We start from the raw sequence: 18,685 nt of genomic DNA, 5'->3' as shown, positions 1-18,685 counted from the left end.
TAAAATTGCCCTCAGGTTATAAAGTGTATATGAAACATAAATGAACTTTGGGTTTAGAATTAGGTCCCATACCCAAGATTTCTCATTATGTTTATGCAAATATCCCAAAATCCAGGATTTGTAACAAACATTGGTCCCAAGCATTTTGGACAGGGGATTCTCAACCTCTAAAAGATTTTTTTGAAGGAGCCAATTCTTAAACAATGCAAACACTACATAACCGTTTGCTTAAGTTTCTATCTGCAGCTGTCCCTCCTGACGTTCCCTCCTGTTCCTTCCAACACCTCCCACCATTTCAGTTCTCTAGCAAGGGAAGATAGGGGAACGCTGCAGAGGTGGGTGGATGCACAACCCCCAGTCTTCCCAGTAGTGTCCTTCATCAAAGGTTTGGGCAAAGACCATAGCAGCTTCCTTTTTAGACAAAATGGATTTCTTTTCTTTCTAATGTTAGAAATGGAATAAAATAAGCAAACATGTCCTTTGCAGGCAGACAACTCAAGTAGTTATACAAAATCTTTACCAAAATTTTAGAAATTCAGATAACATATCCATGGATTATGTTAAGGCTCCTTCTATGTTAGCAGTAATGTACAGTAAGGGATTAAATTAATGAAAAGACAATTTTATCACACATTCAGTGTTAAACAAAAAGTGGTAATTAAGTACTCATGGTAATAATGCTTGGGAAATATTTTCAGTCGCTTTTGTGTGTGTGTGTGTGTGTGTGTGTGTGTGTACCTTTTCAGGTGGCAAATATCTTTCCAATATCCATAAAGTTTATAAAGCCTAGTACTAATCTCCAGAAGAGATGTTTTTATTATTAGTGCCTCTTTTCCCTCCAAATTACTGTAGCAAATCCATAACTGACTTGGGATTTGGATTTGCATGTGCACTCTCATGATCTGTTTTGTCAAAAGACATTTACCCTTTGAAGCGTGGTTTTCCCTGGCAAGTTCATCTCCTGTCAATTATTGAAAAATCAGAAGTGCTTTTGATCTGGCTGATGCCTAAGAGTTTAAAAAAAAATAAATAAACGGAGGGAACTGCTGAAGAGTTCAGAGCTGGTGGGACAGAAAGCTGAAGATGAATGTGCAGATTCGCATTTCCGGGGCCTGTGTCATATAAGCCCTCAGTAATTACACTAACTCCTGTAATGCGACAGTGACTAATGGTGGCAGCAGCAATTAGGGAAATCAGCTCCCTCTACTGAACTAGTTGATAAGATAATGGACTATAATTAGTGCAATGAATATTACGAAATTACAGTATTTTCTTAAAGACATAGGGGTATGTCCAGACTCACATTTATTTCTGATTACCTCACACTTGTATCATTAGCTAATTAATGACTTCCTTTAATAAATATGTTGAGCTAGCATATTTGTTTAGAGAAGGGACTGAGTTTGAACAATCCTAATTTGGTTGGAGAGAGACCATGCATAACATCCTTCTAGAAATGTGCTTTGTCTGCTATGGTTTGTAAGACTGCTTTAGATCACTGCCATATCATTTTAGCAATGTAAATCTGTCATTTGACTGTCTTGAGGCTTTATTGAAAAATTATCTAAGCAGCTGTTTTCACTAACTTCCGCAACAAATGTGGTATATGTTTAGCAGTAGTTTTTCTTTTTTTGATCTAGCATAAGACTCCTTATATAACAAGTTGATAACAGTGGCAGTGTACTTTTATTTTTAAATAGATAACATTGAAAAATAATAACTTTCTTAAAAATATGAAGAAATAATGGTGCATTAAGTTTTTCATACTGAATGAATTTCTTCTTTACAGTGTTCTCCAAATTCTTTTTATTTAATCCAAATGAACAAAAAGGGTAAAGCAACATTTTAAATTTTGGACTCTGTAGAAAACACCGAGAGCAGGAGCTATGTGTGACTGTTAAGATCCTCTTGGCCTACTACTTCTTCCCTTTGAAATAATATTATGCTTTTAACATGCATTATGCTTCTCAAGGTTAATTAGCATCTTACTGAATTAGTGTGACTGGAAGTAGGAAACAAGATGTCTTCTTTCTTCTGTTCAACTAGTCTGTTTCAGACTGCTTATTGCTAAGGATTGAACATGTTTCTCCAAAGAAACGAGGACATCTCTGGGTTTGGGAAATACCTAAGGCAGGGTCACTCAGTCTCACATGGGTCTCCTGGTTTTAAACCTGTTGTTACTGGGTGGATGCCAGCCTCCCTTCCTAATCCCAATGAGTACCTTCATGGCTGTGATAGTCCTAGACTGCCATCCCAGCCCTTGCCAAGGGTTCATCTGTCACAGGGTATCAGGTCCCTGCAGACTTCTGTTTTGACATATGGGAGGGAAGTAGACTTCCTGCACCTGGGGAAGCCACGTGTTGTTCCTCACTCTGTAAACTAGGATTGTCATTCTTAGTGACCGACCAACTCAGAGGGTAAGATTCAGTTAGGACAGAGGATATACAAGAACTTTCCACAGACCTCATCCAATGGCGCCCTCACTTACAGTCCTTTCTCTTGATTTGTTTTCAAGGTGTTCTTTGCAGAAGATGTGGGTTCAAACAAAGGTGCAATCATTGGACTCATGGTGGGCGGTGTTGTCATAGCGACAGTGATCGTCATCACCTTGGTGATGCTGAAGAAGAAGCAGTACACATCCATCCATCATGGAGTGGTGGAGGTAGGTGAACTTGGAGGCATGTTTGCTGGCAGTAATCAAGGAAGACCTGAGGGAAATTATGAAGAGCACTGGTCTAAGGATCACAAAGCACCTCTTTGGGGAAAAGGAATCGGTATTCCTCCATGGTGCTGATTGCAGCTGCTCTTCTCTTGTTGGTTTTCGTTCATTCCACTGTACTATGAACGTTATGGCGAATATTATGATCGAGACACTGGGACTGTAGGTTGTTGTGTCAATTTAAATATTTACCAAAATTACCAAAATAGCCAGGTGTAAAGGCACATGCTGTAATCCCAGAAACTCAGGAGGCTAAGGCAGGAGGATTGCAAGTTCAAGGCCAGCCTCAGCAATTTGGTGAGGTCCTAAGCACCTTAGTGAGACCCTCTCTCAAAATAAAAAAGAGCTGGGGATGTGGCTCAATGGTTAAGCACCCCGGGTTCAATCCCTGGTACCAAAAACCAAAACAAACAAAATTACCAAAAAAATACTAATAATAATGCCCGGCTTAACAAAACTTAATTACCCTTAAACTTCTTTTAAAACAAACAAGCAGACAACAACAACAAAAAAGAGTATCTGAAGTCAGGAAAAAGAAAATAGTTACCTTTAAAAAAAACAAAAAAACAACACACACACACACACCTAAACACATTTATTCCTGATTTTTTCCTTTAAATTATCTGACTTCTAAGTAAAACGTGATAGAGATGACTAATTTCCAGTAACGATTCTTACTTTTAAAGTTCTGCAGCAAGTCACTTTATACCAAGTAGCTCAGCAAAACATGTATGATTGTGACTTAAGATGCTGTTCCACCCATTACTCTGTACTTCCACCTGAAAAATTCTAGTTTCAGAATGATAATACTGTAGCCCTAGGGTTGGTGAGAAGACACACCAGTGATGGTCACAATTACTGTGTGATTATGCTTTTACAATCTTACTCCCTACAGGCCAGTCTGTCTAACAGGAATATACACATAGAAATAGTGGGTTACACCAACAGACTAGAGCAACTACCAGGTTCGATACAGGAAAGAAGAGAGAGGGAGAGAAAGAGAGGGGTTTACAAATAAGTTCTTTTTATGCATTTAAAGTGCAACTTTAGTGAGGAAAAAATGAAAATCTCACAAGTATGTATAACTTGTTAGAGTGAATTAATACATATTTGAAATTTTAAAGCTAAAAATGATCTCAGTGATGAAATTGATCTTCCTTAGAACACTAAGGCCAAGACAGAAGCATCCACATGATGTGAAACTAATTAGGGTCAAGGTCAAAGTCCAGAGATTCCCAGCTAGTGAAACATCTCACTAACTCCATGAAAATGTGCTCCAAACTGTTCTCTAGAGGAGAGCAGGACAGTCTAAATGATGCAAATTTGTAACAAAGCCAGAAATCTCACTTTCGGGGGCACTTGTAGTCTCCACAGACCACTGGGTTACAGGAGCTGCTGGTGCAGTTGGTTTCGGTCCCATTTGCCTATTGGTGCTGGTGTGGAGGCACTGAAGAGCAAGGTAATGAATGCAACCCAGGGAGCAGCAGACGGCAGGAGGGGCAGAACCGATCATCCACAGTCTAGGTCATGAACATGTGTGAACAACAGGAGGGACGTCAGAGACCACGGGTGGGCAGGCAGGTTTCTTCTGGACCTCTGTCCTTGCTTGAAGATGGTCCCTTCTCCATGCATCCTCACTGTCTTCTATGTCCCCTCCCCTTTCTTGTGAGGACATCAGTTATGCTGAATTAGGACCCACCCTGAGTACATCACTTACCCTTAATTACCTCTTTAAAGTCCTGTCCAAATACTGCCACAGCCTGGTGTCCTGGGGGGTTAGGACTTTAACGTGAATTTGAGACAAATACAGTTCAGTCCCTGACAGCCCAGTGACGCTGTGCGGAACAGCAGCGCCTCTACCAAGGCTCCTTCACCTGGAGGTGTGAGACGTGTCTAGAAGGACACATCCCCAGACCCCTAGGGAAGAATTCCCCAATACGAGTCTTAGAATCTGAGTGTTGCCAAAGCCCAATGTCCCGACCTGCATCGGACACAGAGCCAGGTAAAGGTCTGGCACCCAGTGTTCCCACTCTTTCTTTTGGTCACTTTCGAAAGCAAACCTTAGGAATAGAAAATGCTCTCTCTTCTCTCCAAGACAGCTGGTTGCCTCGCAAGCACCGTTCCCACAGCCAGGGGTCAGCTCCCAAGAACTGTCTCCTTGGAATGTCAGAGGAGGGCTTGATACTTGGACCCAGATTCTGAAAAGAAATTAATTTTTAAGCCAGAGGCACGGTCATTGTGGTATCAACCTGAGACTGACTAAAACCTGTCCGGATTGAGTACTCCGCTTCGTTCTGATCATTTTTTGTCCTCTCACCTCCTTTGTCCTCAGAGAAGGATCTTGTCAGGAGCCAGGAACCTGTCCCCCTTCCCTTCCCTGGCCTATTTCTGCCTTTGTGCAGCTCTGTGCTCTCTGCATGGCCAGCAGCATTGGAGCAGAACTTACCTGAGGCGCCACCCTCGCCTCCCCTCAGGAACATATCCTCTGGCTGGGGTGGGACAACTCGTGTGACCCAGTAGCAGCACCGTCCTGTGGGACATTTCTTCCCCAAACAATACAGTATAACAACTACTCACATAGCATTTGCCTTGTGTTAGGGACTAAAGTCATCAGGAGATGGTGGGTTGTTCAAATGCTGTACCACCTTATATAAGGGATGTGAGCATCTGTGGATTCGGGCCTTGGAACCAACCCCCTGTGGAGACTGAGGGACCACTGTACATGGAGGTGCCTTGATTTCCAGCCCAAGATACCCTCCTTTAATGAGTGGCCCTGCTTTACCAAGAACAAAAGGGGCACTGAGCACAGGCAGTGGGACTGGCCTCCGTCACCCCAAACAGAACACTGCCACACTCCAGGATGAGGTCAGCTCTGGTCTCTAGGACCACCCTCATTCTCAGAGTGGAAGACCCTGCCGCAGACCACAGAGGAGAATCCAGGGAGAAATGTAGGAATGAAAATGAGCCTGACATTTTTCATACGGTGGTCAGCAGTGGGAAATGAGCAGTTGCTAGTTTGCTATTGATTTTTTTTTTTTAAATAAGCAGTAGGTGCTGATTTAATGATGTGCTTCACCAAGAGGCCAGAGATGCATTTCATCAGCTATTAGCCATACTTTCACGAGGAGGTGACCCTGCTTTATCTGTGCCACCAGCGGTGACACAGTGGCCCTTATTAGGCCATTTTCCAGATGTGCCCACCATGGTGGAGCTTCTCTGACCTGACTGAGAATCCCAGTGCTGGCCGAGTTCTCCCCTGTCTCAACAGCCCGCAAAGCACTGACCTCGGGTTCTGCTTACTGACCTCGGGTTCTGCTTACTGACCTCGGGTTCTGCTCACTGTTGTAGCTCTTTCCGCCCCTCCCCCCAGGAGGAGTCTTCGTCTTTACTCAGACCGGGGCACAGAGTCTCTTTATCATAGGGTGTAGCAGCGTCTTCCTCGCACAGATCTGATGGTGGGAACACCAGAAGTCTCCCCACCCCCACGCCCCAGCCATCTCCCTGGTGACCTAAATAAAGAGAGTTGCTTATTTAGCTTTTTCTGGAGTCGCAGCATGTGACTTCTCTCCTGAGGAATGTGCTGCCATACTACTGATGACCTCATAAAAAGATGTCCTTAAAGGTCCCATCTTCCTGGCAAGAAGGTGACTGACCAGGCACCTGGTGGCCACTAACGTGGGTGTCATAGAGCAGCTGGAGGAAGTAATCAGATTAAATGGGAAGCAAAGGTCAGAGAAGTGAGGGTGGGCCCTAGGGACCCAGGTGGCTTCAGTGAGGAGCATAAGAGAAAGTGGCAGGTGAAGGAAAGCTTGAAATGATCACAAAGAGCTTCCCACGGAGTCCTGAGCCTTCCTGAGCACGGCTTGCTGTTGGCAGTAAACTCAGCTACTTATAAGGAGATGGCATCGTAATTAAGAAAGTGGACACATGTACAGTGGAGCAGAAAACCAGTCCTGGAAGCGTGCTAGGTGCACGAGTCACCAACCTGAACACCTTGCTGATGTTCCCATGGTGGGTCCTTTCCTTTCGTATGGCCAGTGCTTCAGTGTCGTTGGTTCTCTTCCTAGAATGTGTGCCGTGGTCTTCCTGCCCTTCCTCCTCTACCGGTCCACCTCTGTGACCTGCCATGGACACCGTTGGGGTTCTGCTCTTTGGCCTGCCTCAGTGCCGTTTGTAAAGGACGTGCATTTCACACATCCTGCTGGTGGCTAAACATAATAAAGTGTCACCGTGGTATTCACTGCCCCTCCTCCAGGTTTACATCTCGCAGCACACACACCAGAGGCAGTGCCCTAGAAGAGCTAGCAACGAAGGAGACCCAAGCAGAATTTTGACTCTAGCATCTAATAGTTGAGCTATAAATTCCTCTGGGTCTAGTGAAAAAATAAATGTCTCCAAAGAATCAAGTTCAGGGAGAAAGGTCTAGGAAGGGGACATAAGCTGAGGAGTATTCACGGGTTCTGTTCAGGGGCTGGGCATGTAGCTCAGTGGTAGAACTCTTGTCTAGCATGCACAAAGCCCTGGGCTCCAAACCCAGCACCACGGAAAGAAAAAAGAAAAGAAAGAAAGTTCTACACAAAGCTAGTTTTGGGGCAAGGCGGATCTGACTGGGCTCTGCCCTCCACAGTGTGTATCTGCAGGAGCCGGTTGAAGCCATGCTGTGCAGGAGTCCCAGGTCTCAGAAAGACACAGTGCACTGCACAGTGCCAAATGCAGCTTGCAGATCAGTTGCTTCTGCTGTCCAGTCTAGGAGTCAGGAGAGAGTGTTCAGAGCGGTGCGTGTGTGTATCTCAGCAAGTGGCAGATGCTCCTGCCCGGTGGGGGGATGAAGACTCTTCTCCTCACTTCATTGTGCCCTCATTCCTTCCAGAACAAGCACTACTGGCTCAAGCCTCCTCAGCTCAGCTTTAAGGGAAATAATACCGTGGCGTTCATGCAGGGGTCTAGTCGTGCAGGGTTGTAGAGCAATGACCCTCACGTGGGGGCCCATGTCACAGCCACAGCTTCAGTTGGGAGGAAGAGACTGATAGCTCATGCTACAGAGGAAGCGTCCCCTCATCTGATGGACTTTCTTTAGCAGGTTTATCCATGGACATGGGAGCTCAGATTTTTGCCCTCACTTTCAGGTAGTTTGGGATTTTAAAAAGATACAATCCAAACTCCTTGGGTGCCATTTGTAAAGCTAATCCCATCTCCTGAAGCTCCTGAGCCCTGCGAGCTCTGAGAGCCAAGCTGCCCAGTGGCAGGAATAGCAAAATACAGCTGCCTTGCCAGCAGCCAGGGATGCAAGGATTAGCAAGAAGAAGCACGGCCAAGAAGAGACAGCAAGGTTAAATGTGTGGACTGCACACCAGCCTCTGAGTCTGGCATTTCTGGCCATACTCTCCGAAGTGTTTGGCCTTGGAGTTTGAAGAGGAGCTAGGAAGATGAAATTGCCAGGTGTTCTGCTGCCCTTGATGAATGTAAATGGGTGTTGACAACGATGTACCTCCTGGAGGAGATAAAATGTAATATTCTTACAATGAAGCAGTCCATAATTTTTTGTAGATTCAGAAACAGCCGTTTTGTCCTTAATATCCAAAGCAAAATACAAGTTTTTAAACCCTGGCATTCTTTGAAACCTGTTAAGATTCCCATGTTTGAGTGGCACACTGCTGCAGACAGGCTGTTCCCTGGTGATCAGATCTGGAGAGTAAATGAAGTCTCTCATTGTTGGTGCTAATCTTTAATGATGGCCTTTCAACTTGTAAGCCTATGGCTAATTACACAGTTGCCAATTAAAGCCAGATGACCTCATTTGTTGACAACAGTGCAGATCAAAGGAAGCAGGAAGGGATGGGGGAAACATCTGCCGGTTACTCCCCTAGGACAGCCTTGCTGTGCATCATTTGAGCAGTTCCTCTGAGTGCTGGCTCTTGGGCCGCGCTCGTCAGTGGTGCTGTTCTGAAGGGAAGCGTCCAGGCCTGGGAGAGGACCGGGCTGCAGGAGAATACAGGCAACTCTGCTGTGTCTTCCACAAATGGAGACTCAAGAATCAGGGCACATAACGAGGCGTGGTGGGGTCAGACATGGTTGCCTGGGGCGAGGGGGCATTTATGGACCAGTGTTTTACGTCTGGATGGCTTATGACAGCTCCAGCTCCATCCCCGAAGAGACACCACGTGCCCTCTGGCATTTTGCCTTCGTTGGGTTCAGTGGGACAGCTGTCAGTACCTGAACTACGCCAGCTTGATTGTGTCCAGGGGAAGAAGCTGGGTAAGATGCTGAATGTCAGTTGGTGAGGCTCAGTGATGGGAAACAGGCCTCCAGGGTCCTGGAGATGTGGTGGGAACCCAGGTCCATCATGCATAGAATAGAAGACACCCCTTCAGAGGAAGCTCCTGAAGAATTCATCTTAACTTTTCTAAGGAAAAGATGTTTCTTCATCCTGATTCAGTTCTCTTTATCTTCTAGTGGTTTTACAGGACTGAAAATTGTTTAAACTAAGCTATTATTAATACAGTGAAGTGCCTCCTCTCCTCTGTGGACTGGGAGAGCCACAGCAAATAGAGAAGAAAGGAGAACAGCCAGCACCCCGGTTAAAGGGATAAGTGCCCTGTACAGCCTGCAAAGAGTAACTGCCTCACACAGCCCTGCCAGACAGTGACAGGGGACAAATGTTCACAGCCACTGACCTGATCTTAGAAGTAGAGTAGAAGTAGAGCACGGTATCAACAGACAGAATCTCTTTAATCCTTTAGCAGACTGTATTTCCATGGTATCTTAGTGCTCAGTTTAAACACACAGACATACCCTATATATATATATATGTATTAATCTGGAGCAGCATGTCCTTAATGTTTTTCCTTTTTTTCTGATGCTAAATAAATGTCCCTTTGATTTGCATATATCATTATTGTAAAGACTCTCAGATCTCTTTAACACTTTCACAAATATAAAATTTGATGGAACCAGGGACAGAATAAAACAAGCATTGGAAAACAGCACTCCCGGAAGTTGAGGATTTTTTCCTACTTAGATTTTGAGTGTCACTCAAATAGCATACTTTGCTGATGGCTCTCTGTAATACTCTTGCATTTTTTTCTAACTTACCACCCACATTCAAGTAAAACAGTCCTCCAGCATGGCTGTTTGTCCTATTGTAACCAACAGGGAAGGAGAAAAAAAAGAGCCAATCTCAATAGATTTGCCTAGTTAGTGCTGGGTTGAGGAAGCAAAAGCAACCAATGGGCCCCACGCAGGCCTGAGTCCTCATGACAACATGTCAGCGCCATCTGGTGGCTGTATGGAGCACTGCGCAACAGGTAGGCAAAGGCTTTCTACCGAGATGTCAAAGGAGGAGAAAGTCAGGGATGTTCTGCAGTCTTGATGACAGAAGAGTGCTGTGCACTTTATCCTTTTACAGCTTTAGCAGTGCTTCGTGCATTTTTAAGGGATTTCTTTATTTATTTTAATGCAATTCTCACACTTGCTTCTCAGGTTGATGCTGCCGTGACCCCAGAGGAGCGCCACCTCTCCAAGATGCAACAGAATGGCTATGAGAATCCAACTTATAAGTTCTTTGAGCAGATGCAGAACTAGACCACCGCCACAGCAGCCTCTGAAGTTGGACAGCAAAACCATTGCTTCACTACCCATCGGTGTTCATTTATAGAATAATGTGGAAAGGAACAAACCCTTCTGTTTTATTATTTGCTCATTATCGCCTTTTGACAGCTGTGCTGTAACACAAGTAGATGCCTGAACTTGAATTAATATACAGATCAGTAATGTATTCTCTCTCTCTCTTTACATTTTGGTCTCTACACTACATTATTAATGGGTTTTGTGTACTGTAAAGAATTTAGCTGTATCAAACTAGTGCATGAATAGATGCTCTCCTGATTATTTATCACATACATAGCCCCTTAGCCAGTTGTATATTATTCTTGTGGTTTGTGACCCAATTAAGTCCTACTTGAAATATGCTTTAAAAAAAAAAAATCGATGGGGGTTGCTTCATGTGAACGTGGGAGTTCAGCTGCTTCTCTTGCCTAAGTATTCTTTTCCTGATCACTATGCATTTTACAAGTAAACATTTTTAAGTATTCCAAATGATTTAGAGAGTTTTTTCCACGACTGCATTTTACTGTACAGATTGCTGCTTCTGCTATATTTGTGATATAGGAATTAAGAGGATACACGTTAATTTCTTTGTGCCTGTTTTATGCGCACACATTAGGCATTGAGAATTTGAACTTTTTTTTGTCCATGTATCTTTGGATCTTTGATATAAAAAAAAGAAAAAAAAAAAGAATCCCTGTTCATTGTAAGCACTTTTATGGGTGGGGGGTGGGATGCTCTGCTGTTCTCTAATTACCAAGAATTCTCCAAAAACTTTTCTGCAGGATGATTGTACAGAATCATTGCTTATGCCATGATAGCTTTCTACACTGTATTACATAAATAAATTAAATAAAATAACCCTGGGCAAGACTTTTCTTTGAAGAATGACTATAGATATTAGTCAGAATAATATTAGAATGTGGGCAGGGGGAAGAAGCAGATTCAATTTCCTTTTTCTAATCTAAAACATTTTATTTATGATATCAAAAGAAGATGAAAAGAGGGGCAAAATACGGGAATGGAGAAGGCATGTCCAGGCAGACCCTTCTTTAAAAGATTTGTCTTTTTATTTGTATACTATGGTGTTTCATGTAAATAAATACATTCTTGGAGGAGTGCCATTGTGCTGGTGTGAATGATTCTGTGGCAGTGATCTTGATTTTTTAGCTATCTGAAGATTAGTGAGAAGTCTGCCGGTATTGGGCATTCACACCTCCTGTGTCTTACATGCGGATCTGAGTAAGAAATTGGGGCCAATGTGCATCTCCCATTGCTACTAAAATATTTCACAGACCTGAGTAGCAGTTTGCACTTGTTATAACGATTGTGCGGCCACACCTTGGTCCTTAAGTTTGTCCCCAGTGGGAGACAAAAAAAAAAAGAAAATTCTAGAGAAATAAAAATTAAGGCCAGCTGATAATTATCCTTATGCAGATTTTCTTAACCTGGGCACTATTGACATTTTCTAGGGGATATTTTTGTTTTGTTTTGTTTTGGAGAGCCGAGCATTGTAGGATATTTAGAAGCATCTACCTACTTAAACAATAAAAAATGTCTCCAGACATTGCTAAAAGCCCCTCAGGGGAGCACAGTTGCTTTTGATTGAGAACCACTGTGCTGTAGTTTAATGTCATATGTGCATAGTTTTTTATTTTAAAAAAAACCCACCTATCATAGTTTTAAGGCACCTCCAACAGAAGTCCATAGACTGGGTGCTTAAACCGCATGCTTTTACCTTTCCAATCTCAGAGGCCAGCAGTGCAAGATCAGGCTGCCAGCAAATGACTGGATTTTCTTCCTGGTCTGCAGAAGGTTGCCTCTTCGTGTTTAGTCACATGGTGGGGAGAAAAGGCTCTGGCATTTTATCTTTCATGGGCATTAATGCCATTGCAAGGGCTCCACTCTCGTGACCTAGTACAGCCATATAACCTACCAGAGTCCCACCTTCACATACAATTGGAAATTGGGGTTTCAGCATGAATTTGGGGGGACAGCCTCAGTTTGTAGCAGCATCTGACTATTCCAAAGGTCAGAAAACACATTGTCCCTGTTTTTAACGTGTTGTCCTTTCTTCGGTGATCAAGAATCAGTCAAGTACATTTTAGCTGTAGATTGCAACCTTTGAAACTAAAACACTAAACCAGAAAATCCAAATTGTTCCATGTCACTCTGCAGTGTGAACAGACTTAACTAAAACTCATGGGGTATATCTGTTGAGAACAAAAGAGTCATCTCCCTTATCCTGTTAGGGACAATTAGACCTGACTGCTCTGTGAAAGTATGTACACATGGTAGATTATGTGTATAAGCTACAATTCCATTTTGCCTGGCCCAAAGAGAGGTCGTTGGTTGAAGGGAAGTTAACACTAATAACAGTCATTTCTAATAACACCAAATAAATGAAGCCTAACTGTCAAACATGGTGTCCTGTGATAAATCACTCCCAGACCGACCTTCAGTTGTAACCACAAATTTTAGCTTAGATCATTTTAAAACTAACGGAAAAAAATCCAAAATCCACATATACGATAGATATAGGATATATAATCTTATATGTGATTTGTTATATAATAAAATTACATGTATAATGTATATTTTATATGTACATGTAAAGCATTAAAGTTATGAAAAGATAGTACTTTATAATCTTGGTTCTTTAACTGAGATTGATAAAACTCTCCAGATGGTCTGGGGTTTAATCAATAAATAATTTACACAAACCAGAGTTCTGCCAAATAGTATTATGGAAGTAGCCGTCCAGGCCATTCAAAAGGATCTGGGGGAACTTTGATATGGCTGATGGATGAAAAATGGCATCTCGGTATTAATTTGTATTTATGTTTATGAGTAATGTTAGGCATTTTTTCCTATGTTTAAGAGTTATTTTATAGCTCAAGTTTTTCAGTTTATGTCTTGTTTGGGACTTACAGCCTACTCTACTATCAGGACTGCAACTCCTGCTGAGTGTTTTCAGTTGCCTGGGAAGTCTTTGTCCCCCTCTTTTATTTTCAGCTTTTTCAATAGCTGCATTTTAAGTATTTCTCTTGTCTACAGCTTACAGTTGTGCTTTGAGCATATGAGCTAACTTTAAAGTCTTCAATAGGGAAGAGAGGCCCATCCAGTTTTACTGATATAAGTTCTATGTTGGCTCTTAATTCTGTTAAATCTTGTACTGTCATCACCAAGTATATTTTCTATGTCTCTCCAGGAGGCATCACTAAGTATATTTTCTGATGACTTTCCAGGGATCCTCTTGTATTAAAAAAAAAAAAAAAATGGTTTATATGCTCTTTTACATGTTTTAAAAAATCTGAACCTCTATGTGTGTGTGTGTGTGTGTGTGTGTGTGTGTGTGTGTGTGTGTTGCTGGGGACTGTGTGTGTGTGTGTGTGTGTTGCTGGGGACTGACCCCAGGGCCTCACACATGCTAGGCACATGCTATCCCAGTGAGCTCTCCAGATGCGACCAGACCAGCTCCCAGATTAAACATTTTGGGCACTAACTTATGACCACACATAGGAAATTCCATACCAATAAAACTTCATTTTGTGTACTAACTTACTTTAAATATTGTATAAAATTACCCTCGGCTATAAGACCTCTGTAAAAAGAACAAATTTCATGTTGAGAATTGGGTCCCATTCTTATTATATACATCTCATTATATGAGATATATATGCAAATATTCTAAATTTCCGAAAAGAAACATCCTGAATCCAAACACTTGAGGCCCCCAGCATTTGGGATAAGGGGTCTTCAACCTGTGTTTTAATCCTGGTGGTTACTTCTGTACAATGCCTTCTGCAGTACTCACCCCTTTCTTCCTTTTTCCTTTTTTTTTTTTTTCTTGTTTCCCTTCACTTGCCTACTATCTGTCTTTTCTGACTTTCTTTGACCCCCAACTATTGCCTGTAAATAGTGATCTCACCTTAACTTTGTTCTTCCTACTCCCAATTTTTTTCACCTAAACATTAGTTCTCCTTAATCAATATATAACATTTGCATGTTTTCCTTCAACCCAGGATCCAACCCTGATTCCATCTTAGCCTGACAACTAAATACATGTCCCATTTCCTGCCTGAAATCTTCCAGTTAGATGATGCTCACCCTTCCAGCCGATGCCTTCCAAGGACACATGTGCATAGCCAGCCCTCCTCCAGTTCTGCACATTCAAAACTGGAGCTCCCAACTAATAAAAATAAAATAAGATAAAAAAAAACAAACCTTCTTCCACAATCAAAACTTGAGGGACAGTTTAGAAATCCAAGGCCAATCTAGTCGTCTCCTCTTTTTTTTTTTTTTTTTAATCCTTTTGGGCCTAGAGACTGAGCAATTCCTTTTTTTCCATTAAGTCTAATAATTTCACAAGCTAGGTCTTGGAGTTCATTATTGGGATCAGTGTTCTTAGGTTACAGGCCTTGGGCCCTTTCAATTACTTTATTTCTTAGGATTTGAGTTTTAAATATTGTCTCCCATTAGTTTTCTTCTCTGGGGAAACCAGTAATAGGAATATTTGCCCTCCTCTGCCTGGCTTCTCTTTCACCTTCTTCCTGGCCCTTGTTATTTTCTTTGTCTCAATATTGTTCTTTAGGTTGTTTTTCCCTCTTTTATCCAGGATCCTTTATTAAATGTTTATTTGAACAGATTCTCCTTGGGGCACCTTGCATTCTGTCCTTTATTACTGATAATGGTTTTATGTTTTTCCTTTGAATGCTTTTCCTGAACTCGTCAGCTCTCATTTTATTTCTTCCTCTTTTGCTGCTGTTGTTGTCGATGATTTCTCTACCTAATTTTTATTTCTAACTTAGTGTATTTCCCACATTCCCAGATGTGTGTTGGAGAATATTTAATTGAGTGTTGTGCTACAATTTTCTTCAACGCCCAGGTTGTCTTAGGGAAGACTGTGCCTGGGGGTCATGTTGGTAGGGCGGGGAGAAGAGGGAAAGTTGATGTCTCGCTCCTGCTTTCTGCAGGATCCATAGTTCTTTCCCCTTATTTCCTCTTCTCCTCCCCTGCCTATCTCCCAGGAACGTGGCCTCTCCTCCTCCTGCACCATGTCCAGCACCTTTTCTGATCAGGGCTTGGAGCCACCAAGCCCCACCTGTGCTATCTTTGAATAGATGGCTTCCCTTTCTCTTCGGGGGTGATGTTTTTCTTTAAGTCCTCTGTTCCCCTAGACCCTTTTCCCAATCATCTGAGGGTCCTCTCCCCTGACTCCTGCACCCATTGGTTCATGGTGGCTGTCGCAGGACTGTAGAGAACACTCTGTCAGGATTTATCTTTCCCCCGCGAACAGGTCATTTGAAGGTTGCAGTCTCTCTTGGAGATGCCAAAGAAGGAGGCTGCCTACCCTGGTGAAATTTTCTCACTAATAAGTTTTAAAAGCTCCCTGGGCGATTCTAATATGCAGCCTAGGTGGAGCGCTTCCGATTATATTGCTATGTGCTTTTAACATGCTTTACATATGTTTTATCAAAGGCCCTCCCCGTGCCCACCCCCGTGTCTCATTTTTCTCTTTCCAGGGTCCTGCATGGGGTATTTTTCTCTGGATCTGTTTCTCTCCCATTCACCTGCATCAGAATCACACAATTACATAGTTTCATTATGTGTTTCATTATATATGTGCATAGATATCATCTTCTGGATCCCATCCTGGGCCTACTAAGATAATCTATTGATAACTAGGATTCTGTATTTTGAATAAGCACCATGCCACCACACCCCACCACCTGTAGTTAAGCCAGGAAGGATTGTGGTTTAGGATGCTGGGGAATTCCACGTTCCTGCCTTCACCCTTCTTTTCTGTACACTAAATAATCTCAATCACATGAGGATTCATTAATTTCATAGGTGCAAAGCCATAGTTTAACCTAGACCTTTTCCTTGAGTTAGACATAGAATTCTGTTTTTGTTTTAATAACATGCATTATGATGATAAATACAATGCATATTAATTGTGCCATACACAGAATATAAGAAGAAAAATAGTCCATTCATAAGCCCACCATCCAGAGATAACTATTGTTAATATTTTGGGGTATATGCTGCTTAGTGCATCAAGAGTACTATAAGGCAGGTTGTTTATAAACACCAGAAACATTTCTTTCAGTTCTCAAAGCTGAGAAGTCTAAAATCAGAGCACCAGCAGATTCACTACCTGGTGAGGGCCCACTTTCTGGTAGTGTCCTCACATGCTGGAAAGGACAAGGGGCCTCTCAGGTTTTTTTTTTTTTTTTTTTTTAATGAGGCACTAATCTCATTTATAAGCCCTCTGCCATCAGGGCCCACTCATGTCCCAAAGGTCCCACCTCCACATACCATCACTTTGGGGGACAGGATTTCACCATGTGGACTTGAAATGGATACAAACCCTGAGGCCATGGTATATTTCCATATTTTAAAATCATGTATTACTTCATTTACCACTTTTTGCATATCTATCCTATCCAATTTTTCCAATGACTATAACATGCATATTCTCATGCACAAAATTCCTGATAATAACCATTTTAATGACCACAGAAGGACATTTAATTTGTCTTCTTTTTGGAAATTTTTCACTATTACAAATAATTTTTGAACCAAAATCTTTGACCACAGATCATTGCTTCGATTTGGTTTTATTTTTGTTGTGTACCTAGACTGGTTCCATAGTTTGGCTATTGTGAATTGGACTGTTGTAAACATGGGTGTGCATATATCACTATATTATGCTTACTTTAATTCTTTAGAATAAATACCAAATACTAGTGGTATATCTAGTTCATATGGTGGTTCCATTCCTAGTCTTTTGAGGAACATCCATAATAGTTTCCATAGTCGTCGTACTAATTTACAGTTCCACCAATAATGTAAAAGTGTTCCTTTTTCTCCACATCCTCTCCAGCATTTATTATTATTTGTATTCTGGATGACTGCCTAAGAATGAAGACTTTTGAGCCAGGTTCTGCTTCCACTGGGTTTAAGTTTCCTCATTTGTAAAATAAGATATTAATATACCCTAAGGTAGTCATAAGGATTAAATTTATTAATATGTATCAGATGTTGAAAACAATGCCTGCTATGTAGTAAGTGTTTTAGGTTGAAAAACAGATGACCTTGGCCTAATCATACACACCATTTTCCTATTAGGCTGGTCACTCAGGGGCACTTGCCTTGTGGAGGACTTTGAGAAAGTCTCTGAGTGTATATCCTTCTATTATTGCTTCTCCCATTACTCGAAAACATGGTAAGGGCCCTGCAGTGGTATGATTTTCTGCCTGTAGGGAAACTTGGAATACAAATCATTTATGTAATTTGCCTAGCTTTTTTATGCATTTACTTTGTTGAATGTACTTGCAGATTAAATCAAAATATGAAGCTCCGGTGTGGTGATTAAAGCTAGAAAAACCACTAACCAGTTCTGAAGCAATAAGCAGGTAGCATCTCATTTCTAATGGCAATCTACTTGAAAAACTTTTAGAGTAATTTTCAAATTGAATGACTTTCATTGTCAAGTTTTCTTGGATAACAAAGTAGGAACCTTTCTCAGTGCTGCCAAACTTCCCTCCTTCAATTTATGAGATGGCCTCGGGTACTTCATCTTGCTTAATCCACTTACAACAACTTTTGAGTGCCTACTGTATGTATTCAGAGAATGCATAGGACTGGGAAAACAATGATTAAAAATTAAAAAGACATGGTCCCACTCTTAAGACCTTGCAAGGTAAGTCTCCTTGTAATATTACTACTGCAAACAGTAACCCATACCATAAACTTTTTATTCTTCCACAAATCTGCAATTCACATAAGTTTCACTGAGGAATGCCCATGTATGTACCATGCAGCATCAACAGGCACAGTGTTTTAGTAAGCTTTTCATCATTGTGATCAAAAGACATGACAGGAAAACTTAGAAGGGGAAAGTTTATTTGGCTCATGGTTTCAATGGTTCAATGCATGATTGACTGACTCCATTTCTCTGGGCCCAAGGTGAGGCAGAACAACATGGTGGGAGAACATAGCAGAAGAAAGCAGCTCAAAACATGACAGACAGAAGGCAGAGAGAGCTCTGTTCACCAGGGAGAAAATATAAACTCCACAGGCATGCCTCCAGTGATCTCCTCCAGCCACACCCTACCTTCCTAAGGTTACCACCCAGTTAATCCATTCAAGTGGATTTAATCCACCAATTAGGTTGCAGTTCTTGTAATCTAATCAGTTCACCTTGAACATTCTTGTATTGTCTTTCACACCATCTTTTGGGGACACCACATATCCAAACATTAACCTGCAGTTCAACTGAATGATGGAGGATCTGTTTCAAGATGGTGCACTCACATAGCTTGAGAGTTTGGCTGTGGATCTCACTTCCTCTCCATG

General features: G+C 42.0%; 1 protein-coding gene across 6 annotated transcripts in view; it reads left to right on the top strand.

Annotated features, from left to right (window-relative positions):
- Positions 1 to 11,439, top strand: part of App (amyloid beta precursor protein) — a 241,852-nt gene extending 230,413 nt beyond the window's left edge. For all 6 annotated transcript variants that reach the window (XM_047564664.1, XM_047564660.1, XM_047564663.1 and 3 more), the window contains 2 exons: positions 2,516 to 2,662; positions 10,199 to 11,439. In XM_047564664.1, coding sequence (XP_047420620.1) covers positions 2,516 to 2,662; positions 10,199 to 10,300 — 249 coding nt within the window. In that variant the 3' untranslated portion in view covers positions 10,301 to 11,439. The remainder of the gene's footprint in view (positions 1 to 2,515; positions 2,663 to 10,198) is intronic.
- The last annotated feature ends 7,246 nt before the right edge of the window (positions 11,440 to 18,685 follow it).

The sequence above is a fragment of the Sciurus carolinensis genome, chromosome 9, assembly GCF_902686445.1.
Source record: "Sciurus carolinensis chromosome 9, mSciCar1.2, whole genome shotgun sequence".
In the NCBI taxonomy this organism is placed as follows: Eukaryota; Metazoa; Chordata; class Mammalia; order Rodentia; family Sciuridae; genus Sciurus; species Sciurus carolinensis.
This window is presented reverse-complemented; position numbering and strand designations above follow the sequence as displayed.